This window comes from Rhipicephalus sanguineus, chromosome 9 (assembly GCF_013339695.2).
Source record: "Rhipicephalus sanguineus isolate Rsan-2018 chromosome 9, BIME_Rsan_1.4, whole genome shotgun sequence".
Taxonomy (NCBI): domain Eukaryota; kingdom Metazoa; phylum Arthropoda; class Arachnida; order Ixodida; family Ixodidae; genus Rhipicephalus; species Rhipicephalus sanguineus.
In genome coordinates, this window is record NC_051184.2 from 62,576,166 (window position 1) to 62,595,179 (window position 19,014).

The 19,014-nt window shown below is 49.4% G+C and overlaps 1 protein-coding gene across 1 annotated transcript in view; it reads left to right on the forward strand.

The window, feature by feature from the left end:
- Positions 1-19,014, forward strand: part of LOC119405242 (ubiquitin-protein ligase E3C-like) — a 79,934-nt gene that overhangs the window by 30,169 nt on the left and 30,751 nt on the right. Inside the window, exons 8-9 of the mRNA XM_037672052.2 lie at positions 138-326; positions 13,517-13,851. Coding sequence (XP_037527980.1) covers positions 138-326; positions 13,517-13,851 — 524 coding nt within the window. The remainder of the gene's footprint in view (positions 1-137; positions 327-13,516; positions 13,852-19,014) is intronic.

The following is a 19,014-nucleotide window of genomic DNA, read 5'->3' on the forward strand; positions in this document are numbered from 1 at the left end:
TGCTTTCAAGACCAAATTCGCACCTCCCCTCACCCCCTTCACTCGATCCTCTAGGGGGTCACACTTGCCCTCCAGTGCTTACATCTGTGGCTGTGGCCTCAGCTGACTTAGCTGACCGTGTTGCATTGTCACGTCAGGTTGTGCGAGTCGTGTTGCCGGCGCTGGCCAGTCGGTGGCCCTACCCTGGCGAGCCCCTGCTTCGAGCGGTACTCAGCCTGGAGCCTTCGCCATGGCTGTTCCAAGCCCTCCTGCGACTGTCATCACCCGCGGAGCCACTGTTCATTGCTGCTGCGGCACATCTTTCACCCTGTCTCGCTCAGAAAGTGGTAAGCATCCCGTTTGACACTTTACAGTGAAGCTGCCTTAGTTTACTAACAGTAGTAGTAGTAGTAGTAGTTGTAGTTAGTAGTATTAGTAGTGGTCATGCAGGCCACATGACCAGAGGGAGAGTAAATAAATGACACGATGAGGATGATGATGATGCTCGAAATGACGACGACTTTCCATACGAAATACGGGCAAAGCAATTCACACTTTCATTAATTACATTAAAAAGAGAGATAACATTGATTGTAATATTGCAAGGCAGAGCACCTGGGCGTGTAAGAGGTTCAGGTAGATAGGAACCTCGTTAATGCGTACCTGCAGGGAACACCGCATAACTACGCACTAAATGGTAGTACGCATTAACCACCAAGTAAAAATTTGCATCTCCTCGCATACGCCATCGCCGCCAGCAAATAAATAAATACAGTGCCACAGCAAATATTGCCTAAAGTACCCACTGCAAAGCCTATTCTTTCTTTTTGCCAAACGGGAGGAAAGATTCTGGTACTCTCGCACGACCGTCCGATAGTGCCGATAGCGCGCGGTGGCGACGCCAAGGAGGATTTCGGAACTATTACAGGGTCCGGTATACGCAGTGACCAACGTAGCGACAGAACAGACAGTGTCGGCTTTCTGCGATATATGTGTGTGCGTGTGTACCGCACTCTGCTACTAAATGAAGTCTGACACAGTTCCAGTGAAATGCGGTACGGCTGCGTGCAGCCGATCGTCTCCTGGCTAGTTGCGTGCAGCGCGTCGCCTTCTCGGCGCACACCGTCACTGCCGGGCCGCAGGGCCGCTTGCTGTACCGCACGCGCGCATTTGTCGTGGGAGTGTTCTTCGTACCCACTTCGCTCCAGACCGTGCACAGATGCGGCGATGAGCACAGATTAGCTTGTTCGGTTAACGCGGCGATGATGAACTTCCTGCAAGCGATGCGCACTCCGCGACGCTCTAGCGGTCCTGGCAGCGGACGGAAGCGTGTTTGGGTGGTCGCCCAATAAAAGCGTGCAGTATGGTTACAACAGCGCTACGCTTGCTGTACCGTACGCGTGCGTTTAGCGTGATAGCGTCTATGCAAAGAGGTTTCTCGTCGCCCACGACCAACAACGCTCAACTCCGCAACAGCGAGCTGCTTTCGTTTCTACAAAGCGGCGCGCGCTTGAACACGGCCCCGCACAACGAGGCGGCAGCTATCGGCGGCCCGTTCAGATTGTCGCCTATTAAAAGCATGCAGTAGGCTTAAAGTAGTGCTGCGCCGCACGCGTGCCCGAGCAGATATCTGAAGATACTTATTGTGATAAGGTTGTCGGCGATAAGTCATGCTGGCGCGTTCTTCGGTGGCCGCCGCCTCACCTTCGTTCTTTCCCGATGCTTACCCGCAAAGGCATCGCCGCAATCGCGCGGAAGTCGGAATCGGTGATCGACCGATCTACGCACTTCTCGAAAAGACTGAAAACCTTTGGCGGCACAGTGTGGCGTCGGAAAGTTCAGCGGCGCAGTAAAATTTCATGGCACAAAACGTTATCGCGGTACGCAGGGTACGCACTAAGCGGTAGGCGTAGGACGAAGCACTACGGCTTAAGCGGTCGGCGAATGCATTAGGCTCTATGAGACTCGGTCGGGGATTCGTCGCAACTACGTTTTAACCGTTAGTACGCTTAAAGCGGGCACGTATTAACGAGGTTCGACTGTAACAGGGAGTGCACGCTTGGCAGGATTCCGGCTGCACCGGTGGCAAATCGTGTGACACGAGGTGTTTCCTGGAACACCGTTGCCTGAGCCGGCAGGTCACGTGATCTTGCTAGAAATCACATGACACTAGGTGTTCGCTGAAACGCCATTGCTTGAGCCGGCAGGTCACGCGACCTCGCTTTGCCCAATCAAGTGCAAGCGCGCATACCGTATTTTCCGGTGTATGAGTCGCACCTTTGTATAAGACGCACCCGATACTTTTTATGACTTTCGCGGGAAAAGATGATATATAAGATGCACCTCTGTATAAGACACATCTATTTTTAACTGCCAACATGATAAAACATGACAACGCGCGCAGAGTACGTTCATTGCGAAATGCATAGTCACGCATGGCATCGAATACCTGTAAGCAGCAGTATAAAACTTGTAAACAACGCTGTCCTGAGGCCCAGAAAACCGATATTTATTCCACTGGATTCGAAGCCACATCCTCTGGCACACTGTCAAAAGTCCTTTTGCATTGGTTGGCAGCGTCACTGGGGTGCCGTTGGCGTTGCCTCTATGGAATTATGAGGCTTGGCGGGAACACATAAACAACAATTGCACTGCACAGTTGACACCTACACACGTTGACACACGCATACAAAACATAAATGGCGACCAAAAGCAGGAAGCTGCGACTACTGTTGGACTGAAGCTACTGGAGCAACGTCTCATGTGGAAGCTGATGATGATAATGAAGCGGTACTTTAGCTTTTGTAACTGGTATATTATGTGCACTGCAACATTACAATGAAACGTTGTGGTGCCCTATTTTATTTATTGCCTCAGTTCTGTGGGTTCAATGATTCATTTAAGAACAAACAGTTCAAGCAGTGCAATACAGTTGAACCTCGATATATCGAACGGCACGGCGATCGCGAAATAGTTCGATATATCCAGAATTCGATATAAAAAATCACGTAAACATGCGTCAAGAACTTGTGGAAAACAACCAATGAACCAATCATGGTGCAGTAAATACTCACTTGAAGATTCAAACAAAGTATTTATTGTGTTAGCTTAAAATACTGAAAAAGAGTAGCCTGCTTTTTGTTGGCAATGGCGTGTTTGACGACTGCGTCCTCAACATACATAGTCCAGGCGATCCACAAGTGAAAGGCCGGTGCCTTCAATCGCGCTGCAGTGGCGGCGCGCAAGGGCCAAAGCGGCTACGACCTCAGCTGATGTCGGGAGCGGGGCACCATCAGCGCTTGCGGGATCCACCTCGGCAGTGTCTTCATTCGGCTGCTCAGCGGTAGCTTCGGCGTTACCGTTAGCTCCGCCGTTGTACCAGTGCTGTCGTCACCTCCAACGAAGTCTTCGATGCACATGCTTTGCGGCTCCGCACCAACAAAGCTCTCCAGCTTGCTCCACGTTTTGACGAGCTCGCTTTCTTCATCTGCGCATGCCAACCCAGCTTCCTCGGATTCTTCCACTGATGCTTCGTCAGTGCGTCCACCGAAGCCCGCATGCCGAAAGCAGTTGGCTATCGTCGACTGCTTGACGTTTTCCCACGACGCCTTGAGCATTTGGATGGCGCCCAAAAGATCGATCTTCAGGTCTTGGCCCATCCGGAGTCTTACAAGCAAAATGTCGATCAGCCTACGCTTGTAGATAGACTTAAATGTGCGGATAATGCCTTGGTCCAACGGTTGGAGCTTCGAAGTGGTGTTGGGCGGCAGAAATACCACTTCGATGTTGCTCAGCTGGGCATCGGTGTGGTGTGCCGTGCAGTTATCGACGATAAGGCATACCTTCCGTCCCTGACGCACCAGGTCCGAATCCCACGCCTTCAGCCACTTGAGGAAAATATCCCTCATCATCCACGACTTCTTATTCCAGGCATAAGTCACCGGAATATTGGGGCAGTTCCGCATGCACCTCGGGGTTTTAAATTTGCCAATTACAAGTGGCCGCAGCTTCGTGCTCCCATCCATATTGGCAGCCAATAGGACCGTCACACGGGCCTTGCCTTGTTTGCCCCCGTGGCACTTGTCCCCGCGAGTGTCCAGCATTTGCCGCGGAAGCGTTTGCCAGAACAGGCCCGTCTCGTCAGCATTAAAGATGTGGCTCGGCTCATACTTGGCGAGAACTTTGGGCCACTCATGATCAAGCCACTTCTGAATTTCTTCATCATTGGCGTCCTCACTCTCTCCCGACACAGTCTTCCCGACAATGTTGAAACGAGTCTTAAAACGTTGTAGCCAACCGTTACTCGCACTGAAATTCTCGACGCCGAGAATGAATGCAAAGTTCTTTGCCTTCTGTTGCAACATCGGCCCCGATACAGGAATATTTCGGGCCTTTGCGTCCATGAACCACTTGTGGAGAGACTTCTCAACATCTTCAAAAGAAGCTTTGCGTACACGCCGCGCGCCCGAGTGCTGACTCTTCTCGGCCTTGGCCTTTATGTCGGCTTTGTTTTTGAGCAGAGTACTCAATGTGCTCCTTGTATGCCTAACCCGTCCGCGACGCTCGACTTCTTCTCACCATTCTCAACGCGCTGGATTGCTTCCAGTTTTGCTGCAAAAGTCAGGTTCGTCCGTTTCTTCGCGTCTGCAGCCATCGCTACACACACCACAACACGCGGCAGGCCTAACACACGAGCACAACAACGACCGATGCGACGGATGCCTGGCGGAGCTGGTGCAACAAGTGCAGTGCGTCGTTGCTGCAAGGCTGCGGCGTGCGTATGCCGCTACGTTCAAGTGGCGCACTCGGCGCCATCGATGTGTGCAGCAGTCGTAAACACCCACCGCGCTACCGCTATTTTCGAGAGTTGCGGGAAAGCTCGCCGCCTGTCAACGGAGTGCGGGCGGTTTGGGGTGGCTGAGTTCGATATATCCATTATACGTCAAACTTCGTTCGAAATAAAAAATTAAAAATTCATGGGATTTCCCATGTGATATAGGAACCGTTCGATATAGGCAATAATTCAATATGTCTGTGTTCGATATATCGAGGTTTGACTGTAGTGCGCATGACGATGGTGGCTTTTATTGCAATTGTAATCTCCGTGGTCGCCGTACTGCTTGAAACAGCAAGTACAGTCGATCCCGGATATATCGAACTCGAAGGGGACCGCGAAATAGTTCGATATATCGATAATTCGAAATACGAGTTATGCGTATGTAAGGCTTTAATTAAAGCACTGCAGGCCTTCACAGTTTTCTGAAATCGTAAAAAGCGCGAACATGACGATTTGCTCACATATGCTAAAGAACAAGGCAAGAACTTCTTTTGCAAGTTAGCGCACTTTATTCCGCATGAAAAAAGTCCGTCAACTTGTCTTGCTTCTTGCGCGCCGTGAATTCATCAAGTCATCGTCAATATTATTGAAGCTTGCCAAATAAGTAAATTCAGCACCTTCCGCCACAAAAGTGATGATGCGCCACAACAGCGGTGTTGCGAACGCTGATGCGAGCTCTGTAGCGCGGTGAAGGGTTTAGCAGTGGCAACGGCGGCTGGCATCTTCAAACCGCACGGGTACATTTCCGCAGCACCGGCAACGTCAGCTATGATCTCGGCATTGATGCAGTAAGAAACAGCTACATCGTTATCTGCACCGATGAAGTCACTCGCTGTACTCCCGTCCGATACGCCGCCCGGAAACGCTAAGTCGCAAAATTCACTGACGCACCGTACGCCGCAGTCGGCGATCATGACGCGCCCGAAGTCGCGTCACCTGGCACCAAGGCCCGTAAGGAAACAGTGCGCGATGGTGCTTTACTTGATGTCGTTCCAAGCACCGGTCATCATTTTTATCGCTACGAGCGGGACAATGCTTAGTTCGACTCCCAAATGACGATTTATCAAGAACAAAGCGCGAAGTACACATTCTGCAAGAGACAACGCTGCACGAAGAAACATTACGCGACCGTCGACATGTTGGCGATACCGATGGCACTTGTGGCTTTGCAGACGGCAGCCGCTAATTTGGCGAGAAATGTGAAAAAAAAAACGTAGCCTCTGAGATCAGTATTTTAAAACCGAAAACACTAAAAATACGTCACGAGGTTGCGGATCTCGAAGGCCATGCTTTGCGGGACCGCATGCCATCGTGCGCGAAGAGACAAGGAAGGGAATGCAAACGTTACAACAAGGCTGCCAAGTCACTTCGAATTCTCATTTTGGTGCCCTCGGCAATCAGCCAATTTGAAACACACTAGCCCATGCGTTAAAACCTGCGGACCGCGCGTCAAATATACCGGTGAATTGACAGGCGCTGCGCACCGAACTAGAGCAACGCAATTTCGTCACCTGCGCGCGACGAGGGTTTGGAACTTACAATAACGCGGCCGAAAAATGATCAATAGTTGTTAGAAAAAATGCACTTTCTGAGCTTCGGCGCGGGGCAGCGTTCGATATAGCGGATGTTTCGCTGTGCGGGAGTTCGATATACGTGCACACCAGCCGCATACTTTTGCATGAGAAATTCAAGGGGATTTCTCAACTGTTCGATATAGCCAATAATTCGATATATCCGAGTTCGATATATCCAGGATCGACTGTAGCTGACATCTAAGACCACACCCGCTTCATTGTTATGACAAGATTAGATATGTTTTTATGAATGCTCTCGCGCTCAGTTTATTGTGCTCCCGAATCGCATATCAACATATTGGTCTCTCAGAATCGCATGACTTTTTGCATATACAGTAATACTTCGTTAACTCGAAGTAGTAAAAACCAGAAAAAATTTCGAGATAAGCTGATTTTCAAGATAAGCAAAGTTGCGCAAATTCCATTGAGAAGTCCGGTTCTATCTACAAACATTATCACTACTGACCAGTTTCTTAACAGGAGCACCTAACTGGCTCTTTGTAAAGGTTTTAAAGAAAAATAATGACATATCAGAGCTATCAACCAGCTGTGTTTTTCGGCACTGCCTTTTCATTTAGTGCAGAAAGACCGACTAAGGCTGGTCTGCCTCTCAGTAACACTTGCACCTGGCAAAGCTTTCTCGAGTTGCTTAACACATCGCATGTGCCGATCATCCGCGCCGCTGCACTCAACTTTATTTCACATCAAGCGAAGCATGTTTCTCTTTTCGGCTGATGTCGTCACCCCTTGAGTAGCCGCATCGACACTGTCGTGATCACCGTGCATAACGCCACGTTGTTTTGAAAATGGTCAAACCAGCCGATGTTGCATTCCTGCTGTGGAATCGACCTAACCGAAATGGTTCTGTCTTTGACTTGGGTTTGACGTTGCATGTGCGCAAAGGGGGAGACGCCTCCCCAAAAGGCTGCTCCATTTGCGTGGCTTCAACAAACAGGGGCAGCTGACATTGTAGCCGATGTTATAAAGCAAAAGTGGACCTGGGCAGGCCATGTGATGAGAAGGAGAGATAACCGTTGGTCTGTGAGAGCTATGGAGTGGATACCAAGGGATGGGAAACATACAGCCCTAGACAGCAGAGGGTTAGATAGAGTGACAAAAATCAGAAAGTTCGCTGCCATAAAGTAGAGCCAGCTCACAAAGGATTGGGCGAATTGGGGATCATTCGGAGAGGCTTTCGTCCTGCAGTGGCCATAAGAATAAGCTGAAAACAAGGGTGTAAGTGCTGCGCCAATTGCGCCATTCTGTGCCAATCTGGCCTGCTGCGCCAAGCTGCGCAGAAACGGCAGTTTCAGCGAAATTTGACCATTGGAAGTGCAAAGCGCCAAATATAGTCGAGTCTTATTGCGTCGACCGAGCAACACTGAGCGTTGACTACACAAAGGACGCAGCCACATCTATATCCAGTGTCATTCGGTTACGTTGTACTTTGGATAACTCGTGGTGCTTGCAAGTGCTCGTTTCAGCGCTGTTATCACCGTGGCTTCCCCAAAAAACTGCCATATTACTAGTATATTTTTCTTGGAGAACTAAACAGTGTTTTTGCGGGCGCACACTGACCCTCTACGTCGTGGATGCCATATTTGGAAGACGGGCAGGCTTAAGCGTGGTGCTGTCAAGAAGTGGAAAGAAAAGGAAGGCATTCTTGCAAAGTGAACGATAACTCTGTTTTACCTACAACTTCCCGGAACTCATAATCCATAAAGCAGCATTTATTTCAGCAAGGCAAATGACAGAATTATCAGTAAACTTGAAGGGACTGTCTACCGCTCGGAAAAATTTTTTTGATTGTGGTGAAAATGAGAAGATCGTTCGTCACATCGGCGGCAACGAGCGCGCTTTCGTCCCATAAAAAAAGGATTATAATTTTAATCTGGTGTTGAAAACCGTGAAAGAATGACCGCTAGCGTCACCCAACAGCAAAGTGGTCGCAATTCCCGCAATCTATAGGTGTGACAGACTATCCACGCAGGTGGACTTATGTTGCTTTAAAGCAAACATGTAGAACTTGAGAGTGTATTTTCCGCTCTTGAAACAGCTTTCGATTGCGTCAAAAAGTAATTTTTGCTGTTTTTTTTTTATCTCACGCATCCAAAAAGACGCCTGGCGGCGCTGCCGACGCTGCTGCTTTCGAGTTCGTCTGCTTCAACACCCCGTGCTGGTTGTACCGTTGCGCTGCACTGTCATTAGGATGTCTCGCGCATGCTGCGCTGTGAAGGCATGCATTTATCATCGCTACATCAGGAGTTTCGTTACATCGTTTGCCTGCAACAGCATACGCACTCTATTACTGTGGGCATTGCAGTGCAGCGTTTGCAACGACACCTGCGTGACAGGTTTGCATGAATTAGAACCCAGTCGTTCAGTGCCTACTTACCAGTCGACATTTCCAAGGCGCCCAGCTTGCGGTGACGGAGGCCTGTCAAAGTCTGGGTCATCGCTTGTGCTGTTGCTACTCGAAGAATCATCGCGGTCCAGTTCGTCGACGTATGGGTCTAAGTTTTGTTCCCTCATGCGTTCCAATATTCTCTTTTCTAATTCGCTTAGGTTTCCCAAATGCATGTCTCGTCTCTTGATACGGTCTGCTACAGCGCCGTTTGCTACAGGCTACAGCCAGAAGTGCTGCTTTGTTTTTTACGGGTCGACTTGGCTTGGATTGCGGCAGCAGTGCTAAAATAAACGCATAGACTGCAATCATAGCAAAACGAGTGTTCTGTAATCGTATAATAAGACTTCATTTAACCGATAGCGTGCTTAAAACATTCATTGCATTAGTGTTCAGCTAAAATAAAGAAATCCTACAGAAATCACATGTGCTTTCGGTTTTAAGTTTTACCGGCACTACAATCGCCATCGCGTCCACCAACCAGTGTTGTGGGGCGTATTCACACCAATAGATAGATAGATAGATAACTTTATTGTACACCGAGGGAGGAGAGCCGGGTTTTACCCCGACGCCCCTGCGGGCCGCTCCCACGTTGGAACAGGTAATGTATCTATTTATATGGATATATCTCCTGACTGCCCGGACTGTGGGTGTGTGTGTACATTTGAGCACATGATGTGGGACTGCCCCCACATACCCAAGGAACTCAAGGCGCAAATCATCCCAAGACAAGGGTTTTATTCCGCCATCGAAAGTACGGATCGTCACCGTCAGCTTCGGGCAATCCAAGGGGCCCACGATGCCGCAGGCAGGTACACACCAATAGAAGAACACCAAATGCAGATTGAAAAATTCTGTTTTAAAATTTTCTACTCACTTTCTAAAGAAACCGCTGCAAGGTTGGACACTTCAGACGGTACGCTTTCTATCGCGGTACAACACAGAAAAGCGATGAAGGACGGTAGACAGTCCCTTTAAGTACTACTATTTTTGGGCACGGTAGAAGGCCTGCGCTTCAGTTCTGTACAGTGAAACCTCGTTAATACGTACCTGCCGGGAACGCGGCATAACTACGCACTAAACGGTAGTACGCATTAAACACCAAGTACAAATTTGCATCTCGTAGCGTACGCCATCGCCGCCAGCAAATAAATAGAGTGCCACAGCAAATATTGCCTAAAGTACCCACCGCAAAGCCTTTTCTTTCTTTTTGCCAAAGTGGAGAAAAGATCCTGGCACACTCGCACGACCGCCCGATAGCGCGTAGTGGCGACGCCGAAGAGCATTTCGAAACTATTGCAGGGTTCGGGATACGCGGTCAACACAGTGACCGACGTAGCGACAGAACGGACAGTGTCTGCTTTCCGCGGTATATGTGCGTGTGTCTAACCGCGATCTGCTACTAAACGAAAACTGACACAGTTCCAGTGAAACGCGGTACGGCCGCGTGGCGCCGATCGTCTCCCGGCTAATTGCGTGCAGCGCGTCGCCTACTCGGCTCACGCCGTCACTACCGGGCCGCTTGCTGTGCCGCACGCGCGCATTTATCGTGGGAATGTTGCTCGTAACCACTTCGCTCCAGATCGTGCACAGATGCGGCGAGTAGCTTGTTCGGTTAACGCAGCGATGACGAGCTTCATGCAAGCGATGCGCACTCCGCGATGCTCTATCGGTGCTGGCAGCGGACGGAGGCGCTTTGGGTGGTCGCCTAATAAAAGCGTGCAGTAAGGTTACAACTGCGCTACGCTTGCTGTATCGTACACGTGCGTTTAGTGCGATAGCGTCAATGCAGCGAGGTTTCTCGGCGCCCGCGACCCGCAACGCTAACTACGCGCGATCTGCTTTCGCTTCTACAAAGCGGTGCGCGCCTGATGACGGCTTAGTAGCGTTTGCTGTCGGGCTAGTTGGTACATGGCTGAAGTTCTTCGTCCCTGCCCGAGCATTTGTGCCATTAATTCAACTTCAGCCTTGAAGACGGCCGCGCACAACGAAGCGGCAGCGATCGGCGGCCCAGCGCGTTCAGGTTGTCGCCTAATAAAAGCGTGCAGTAGGCTTAAAAAGTAGCGCTGCGCCGCACGCGTGCCCGAGCAGATAGCTGAAGATACTTATTGTGATAAGGTTGTCGGCGATAAGTCATGTCGGCGCATTCGTCGGTGGCCGCCACCTCGCCTTCGTTCTTTCCCGATGCTTACCCGCAAAGGCGTCGCCGCAATCGCGCGGAAGTCGGAATCGGGGATCGACTGATCTGCGCACTTCTCAAAAAGGCGGAAGACCTTTGGCGGCACATTCTGGCATCGGGAAGTTGAGCGGCGCAGTAAAATATTATGGCACAAAAAGTTATTGCGGTACGCAGGGTACGCACTAACCGGTAGGCATAGGGCGAACCACTACGGCTTAAGCGGTCAGCAAATGCATTGGGCTCTATGGGACTCGGCCGGGGATTCGTCGCAACTACGTTTTAACCGTTAGTACGTTTAAAGCGGGTACGTATTAACGAGGTTTGACTGTAGCTTCCACACTGCACTCAAGAAAAGTTGTCGCCGAGTATACAAGCCTATTACCGCCTCCAATTCTTCTTGCAGTGGTGTTCTTCTTATACACTGCCATAGCATTCTACGTCAACATTAAAAAAATTCTCTGAAATATAGTCAGGTTTAGCTATGCAGTGGCACCGCCACAGTGGTCTAGTGGTTATGGCGCTCGACTGCTGACCTGAAGGTCTCCGGATCGAATCCTGGCCGCGGCGGCTGCGTTTTCGATGGAGGTGAAGATATTTGAGGCCTGTGGGCTTGGATTTAGGTGCACGTTGAAGAACCCCAGGTGGTCGAAATTTCCGGAGCCCTCCACTACAACATCTCTCATAACCATATCGTGCTTTTGGGACGTTAAACCCCAGATATTATTATTATTATTATTAGCTGCGCAGTGCAGTGCTTATCTCTATTTTCCTCTCAGTTCTCGTGTTCTCTCAGTTTTCAATGACAGGAGTATAAGCTTTTTAAATTCACATTATGGAGTGTCAATAGGTTCAGAATGAAGGTAACTTTTATTATCTCTAGTCTCTCAGCTACGTTATTTTATTGACATCAACATTCTTCATTTGTCTGAGGTCTAGTCAACTGTAGTGATCCAAAGCATCGCTTATATCTTGTTTTCTCCAAGTTATTGCTCTGTCAGCTGTGATAGGATCATATGTACATGTATATTACTATTTTGTGGTAAGTCTGGTCGGCTCATCAGTATTGGATGTCTAGTAGAAACCACTGGAATATTTTGTGTTAACCAGAAATAAAACGAGAAGTCTGCTCCAAAACTAACTTGCATCACTCCGAAACGCACTTTTTGGTGCTCCAAAGCTGCTCCAAAACTCCCATTTTACCGCTCCTAAGCTGCTCCAAAACAGCATTATTCCTGCCCCCCTGAGCTGCTCCAAAAGTCTGAAGCCCACTTCCACCCCTGTGAAAATGATGAATGATCATGAAATGATAATCTATGAATGACATAGGTGGGGGCTTCTGGCAGGGTCAAACGTAAGCCCAAGATGGTAGTCCCCATCAATAAACAAAATTAAATTGTCTATATTCTGTGTGCTTAAATTCTATATAAAATACCCACATGCCCACATTCTTTTAGATTAAAAATGTACACCGTTTCCTTCCCTCCTCATTCCAACGTTATGACTGCGGGATTAGTATTTGTAAAATTTTATAGGGCCCCCGAACCACCAAGAGGTCGAAATTTAGTTATGGTGTTGCAGTTGTGCACGAGTCTACAATGAACACGTAGCTAGGAACACTAAAAGAATAAGTGCTAAAAATCGAGGATCACACAGAAGGAGAGCAGACAATGGATTAGTGCCAGTCCATTGTCTGCTCTCCTTCTGTGTGCTCGCCCCGCCACGGCACTCGACTGCTGACCCGCAGGTCGCGAGATCGAATCCTGGCCGCGGCGGCTGCATTTTCGATGGAGGTGAAAATGTTTTAGGCCTGTGTACTTAGATTTAGGTGCACATTAAAGAACCCCAGGCGGTCGGAATTTCCGGAGCCCTCCACTACGGCGTCTCTCATAATCATATCGTGGTTTTGGGACGTTAAACCCCAGATGTTATTATTATTATTCTGTCTGCTCGTCGATTTTTAGCGCTTATTCTTTTAGTGTTCATGGATAGCCAACTAGCCCAACAGTCTGTTCTGCTAACGTAGCTGTGAGAATTTTTCGAAATGGTGCCGTAATAGTGGAGTTACACGCGTTCGATGATACAAAAGAAGCCCTTACTTGTTTCGCTCTTTCCTTCGCTATGCTCCATTCGTCGGCTCATCTCTCCTCCTGGCCGAGTGCTCCTCCTCACCGTGAGAGGAGGAAGAGGGGGCGAGCGAGCATATATCTGCTGTAGACAAACAGGTTCTTCTTGTGGATGACACGAACAGACGAGAATGTTGACGTCACGGCGAACGCTGAGGGGCTGAGGATTGCCTCAAGGCCCGGAGAGGAGAAGGGATTGTTTCTTGGAATTCATGGGGCACCCACGGCTCGTAGCGCTGTCGCGTTTGGCATAGTTGATAGTGACGGCATTCTGAACTCGTTGCACACGTTTACTTGAAATGTTAAAAAAATTATTGGAGGTGGTTTATGGGCCCTTCAAGTTCACTGGTTGGCAGGTATGGCAGTTGCAATTCACACGCTTGCATTTGCTAACCACTTTGCCTTTTAACGTGAATCCAGGAGAAGTCCAGCTACGAAGACCTAGATGAGCTGAGCCCCGTGGACGAAATTTGGAGTGGTGATGGCTACTCGTCCTCGACGTCACTTGCCGACGAGGCGCTGGAGGATGTGCTGCAGCTGCTCAATGCGCCGGCCACTGTGAACACGTTCCTGGAGGCTGCACTGTCGAGCCGCGAGAACCTCCCTGCACTGTGCCAGCTGGGCTGGGCCCTGGTGCAGCGGCGTCCGCTGGCCCTGCACCACTTCCGGCTTCTCTACACGCTGGCCTTCCGACCTCAGTTCCTGCGACAGCTCTGGGAGGCACTCAAGGACGTTCGTGCTCCGTCACTGTTTGTGTAAGTGCTTAGAGTTGTATCAGATACAGTATAACCTCGTTACAACGGACCTGCTTACAACAGACATTTAGATACTACAGACCAATTTGTGGCGTTATGCCAACCTCCCTGTCTGTTCCATTGATTGAGCTTCATTTACAGCGGATTCTGGTACAACGGACATTTGGATATAATTGACTGAAATGTAAGGCCAGCAAGGTGGTCAGGACCCCTTTACAATGGACTTTTCTACCACGAGCATTCCAAATTCAATAACATCCGACTTCAAACATTGTATGGCATACTTTCGAGACGGGAACAGCGTGCCGGATATCGACGTACCGATTTAAGAACAAAGGCCGCTGATCTCTGGTCTGTCAATGATTAGTTATGCCTAGCTGCGGCCGACAAAGAATCAGCGCGCAGTGTGCTTGTTCTTGCGTTTTGGGGTGCCGACACGCGAAATTGCTAGCTGCTGCCACCGCTGCTCGAAGCGGTCGCTGCACGGCGAGCTTGGCCGGGGGGTACGCTGCCGAAGCGTGAATTGCCCGTCCGCAGTTCCGAGGAGCCAGCGGCCGATGTGATTCGTTGCTTGCGACGGAACACATTGCGACTTCTTCGCTTTCACATGTCCCCTAGCGTGATGTTCTTGCCCGCAAAGTTCGGATTGGTCTCGTACGTGGGCGCCGTGAGCGTAGTTAGGCTTAGCCACGACTCCGAGCAGAAAGCTTGGCTGCAATGTGCATGGCCGCAGTGCCCGATGTTTCAAAGTACGTCCTGCACAATCACGAGTACAGAGAAGGACCGAAGTGCTGATGAGCAGAACCTCTATCAGGGGATCCGATGAGTCAACGCTATTACAGTCGATCCGAGATGCATGTCTGCGATGTTCGTGACGAGTGCGGCGCGATAACGTAATCTGACGATTGAGCTTCTGCTTGAAGCTGCCAAAGTAAAGCGTAATTACAGTAGACTCCCGTTAAGACGAACTCGAAGGGACCGCGGTCATCTGTTCGTCTTATCAGGAGTTCGGCTTATCAGAAGTGCCCTCAAAAAGAGACATGTAACATGCCAAGTGCATCCAAATGTTACTTGAAAACACTGAATGCAGTAGACTTACAATGGGGGCAAAAAGACAAGAAAAAACATTTATTTGGCTCATACAGATAAAAACTATGCCTTCAAGCAGAGTATTTAGACGAATCTTACGAGCACCCGATTTCGCGTGTTCAAAAATAAAAATGCTCATGAAGATATGTGCTACCACATTTACATGATAAAACTGTAACACGCTCCTATGTTCACGATTAGAAAAAGAAATTAAGAGACAAGCACAATTTTTCTTCAAAGAACGTAAAATTTATTGTCCTGGCAGTTCCTTTTCTTCCGTGAGCCTGTTCTGCTGGCTCTAAGATCACTTCTGGATACGCCTCGGTCGCGTGTTGTTGCCTTGACAAAGTCATTATACGCTGAGTTGCTTAAGAAAGTCTGCAAGGTTTTCTTCGAGGTCCAGATATTTTCCCGTTTTCGGCCCGTAGTAACTTTTCCTGATCGACGTGCAGCTGAAGATATCCCATCGCGCTACTCACGGTCACAAGTCTCGCGCACACGAAAAAGACACAACGCAGCTTTATTCACTGTGCAAAACAGCCTTCCTTTGTCGTGCGCTTCCATAATCAAAGTGGCTCATCACAATTTGCACTTCACTGGGAACAGATACAACGCGCACAGATGCTACGCGAACCAACGCAAATTGACCACAAAATACATGTGCTCGGCCGCCATTGTGTGATGGCGATGATAATGCACAGACCATTTTTGTTCCTGTTGTTGCTTTTTTTCCCCCACTCCCCTTGCGTTTGCCCACAGCGGAGGGGCTCCAAGCTCTTGTGTTCTTCTGTTCTCCTTTGTACTCCAGCTGGGAAACCGAAGAACGGGGGGAAATACAAAAGGACGCAATGGCTTGGGGGTCCAAGTTGTAAATCCCCCTACTCTTTTTGTTGCTTTCTTTGCTGATAAAGCCCACACCTGCCCCACGCACAGGCTGGGGGTGAGAGGGTATACTGGCTTTATCCGCTGACCGGTCTTCTTGGCGACTTGCTTGAGTCTGCACTTTTTTTTTCATCTTTTTTGCTTTTTCACGGTCGCCTGAATGCCCCACCAAGACTGCAGTGTTCGTTTTTCAGAATCGCTAGCGTTGTCGATCACAGCGAAAGTTCGTCTTAACAGAAGAGTACAGTTGGGCGGTTCGTCTTAAGCGAATTTTTTTTGCATAGGGTCTATGGGAAACCAAACAAATGGCCCCGTGTTGTTCGGTATAAGCGAGAATTCGTCTTAACCGAGTTCGTCTTAACGGGAGTTCACTGTATATCCTAAATGATTGTTGACCCGTGAACACGGAACGCGTCACTAAGTAGCATTATTTTTGACAGCCGTGACCTCGCGACGCACAAGCAGCAGACGACGCTCAGCGAGCATGGGTCCAATGGCAAGACGTGCTGGAGCAGAAGCAGCCAATCGGAGGCCTCAAAATAAACGTCAAATGATTGTTTATGTATGCTTTTTTCTGAATGGAGGAGGTAGCTGAAACGGGGAATTCGAATATGGAGAAATGCTCTTTCCGACGAGCCCAGAATGGCATCGCCCGGTTGCGCCGTTGCGGAGCTTTAAGTTTTGGAAAAACGCTTTCTTTTTATTGCAATTTCTGCATTAACTTTTGCCCCCGTGGTGGGCGCAACAGATTTTTTACAGTACTTCTATGTTGGAACCAAATGGCAAGTTGGTCTGGTTGGTGCTTGTTCATATTTGAAGAAAAACAGCGCTCAAAAAGACAAAGACCCAAAAGAGAGGGAAGACAAAGAGAGTTGTGAGTGCAGCACTGTGCATGTTCCCTTTTTTTTTGTCTTTGTCTTTTTGAGCGCTGTTTTTCTTCAAATATGAACTTCTATGTAGTTTTTAGTGAAGATATTTTGAAATCAAATAGAAAAATGGCTACACAAGCTGAATATGTGACTTTCAGAAAATCGATTTCATTTGTTTGTTATTTTCCGCAGTAAGAAAGCCACGTCCCCCATTAAGAATAAATCCGTTCTTTGACTGCATTTATGACAAGCAATTCTCTCTGGTTATACCAGATCCATTCAGCGCTTACATAAAAATCTGTTGTAACAGTACTTGGATTTTACATACTCCCTTTACAACAGACCAAAATCCTCTTCACTATGAAGGTCTGTTGTAACGAGGTTATACTTAGTATTTTTTTAACAACGGATCTGTTTAAGCTTGGGAAAACTCCGTTGTTGTTTCGTGTTAACTGGTTGGGCGAGGAGGAGCCATGTTAAGAGTGGTGGTGCCCAGCCTAGCTATGCCAAGACATGCAAAGCCAAGAAAGGAGCATAGTATATTATAGCAGGGGGGTGGGAAAGGGAAGTGAGGGAGAGGAGGAGTGATGTGAAGGAGGGGAGAGGGTGAAGCATGGTGTAGCCTTGTACAGTTGCCGACCGTTTATTCGGACCCTGAAATTTCGGACATGCTCGTTTGTTCAGACACCTTCGCGGCACTGCCGCTCATCCCATTGAAGTAATGTAACCTTTGATCAGAGGCACGTTTCTGGTAGCTCCACTTCCAAGAAATGTGCACCCACAATACAATGTAGGGCGCCGCATAGCTCGGGCTCGTTCTGTATTAAAATCGGTTGCAGACAGTCCGGATCTCGCGACCTTTGTTGATGCAGCCCAGTACGGGCGTTCGGATCGCTTCGCAGTGGTCTCGGTCGATCATAGTGGCACACTCCTATGCTCTGCTTCGGTTAGAAAGGTTTCAGCAACGGTGGCTGAGCAAATCGCCATCGACATAGCAATGAAGGGCCCATCGCATCCAAATGTCTTTACAGACTCGCGTTCCGCAGCTAGGGCTTTCGCCTCTGGCTAGATCTCGCGTGAGGCAGCGGCCATCCTCGGCTGTGAGGGAGCTGTCGGGTTTCACACCATAACATGGTTCCCGGCCCACATGGGGGCCAACGTACATCCCAATGTCCCCAACGCCAATGAGTTTGCCCATGACTGTGCGCGAGGTATCGCTCACCGCGGCGGTCCCGGTGAATTCGCAGGCGGGGACGCCGGAAGATACAGAGACTCGCTACTCACTTTCCACGAGATCATGGCTCATTATCATCTATCTCGGAGGGCTTTTCCACTTCCTCATCGTAAACTTACTCGACCGCAATCATCGGCCTTCAGGATGCTTCAAACGGGGTCTTTCCCTTCGAGGGGCAGGTTCAGTCACTTCTCGCCCAACATCGAACCGCATTGTCCGGACTGCGGAGAGGCGTATTGCTCATTACCTCATATGCTCTGGTAATGTCCTGCGTTACGTGACGCAGAGTTCAACAAAGAAGAGGACTGGGAGGAAGCTCTTAACAGCGGCGACCTTTTGGTTCAACTTCGAGCTGTCCAGAGGGCCTGCGAGAGGGCGGAGGGCCACGGTCTTCCGGTCCCTACGTGGGAGCGGCCCGCAACTGCTACGGATTCCCCCTAAAAGGGGGCGTTACAACGCAGTTCCTCAGGACCTGAATAAAGTTCTCTGTCTGTCTGTCTGGGGGTTAGCTCTGTGCGGCGTTTGAGGTGAAGTGATTGACCGTGCGTACAAGTACGACACGCAGAAAAGAGAACGGCAACATGAGCGCTGCAAGACCAACTAGCCCAACGTAGTTCCCTTTTGGCGTTTGAGAGTTTGCGTTGTCAAGTGTTTCTGCGGCTAGGCCTGATTCTTGTCTCACACGTTGTATCTCGCTCTCTTTGTTGCCTGCGTGCGAGGCCTGATCTGCTGAAATGGTTCCGACACCACCCGTTCCATCTGCGCCATTGAGACTAACGAAGAAATGCGGCAACTAGAAGGTACTGACGATGGCGGGGGGGGGGGAGCGATTATTGGCCAGGTGGAAGGCGGCTGACCTCAGTCCGAAGTTGCTCAGGAGTTTTCGCCGAGTTGGGTGATATCCTCCGTCAGGTACTTGGACCCGCGCAGGTGGACAGTGACTGCAATAATCGTGCACCACCTGAATGACAGTCATCAAATGTGGATTTAGCACAGGCCGTAACAATGTCTACAAGGATGTCCAAATACTGGCAGAAATACAGGCCGACTTGGTCGTGGTAATGCTTGAGGACCGTGTACATAGATTTA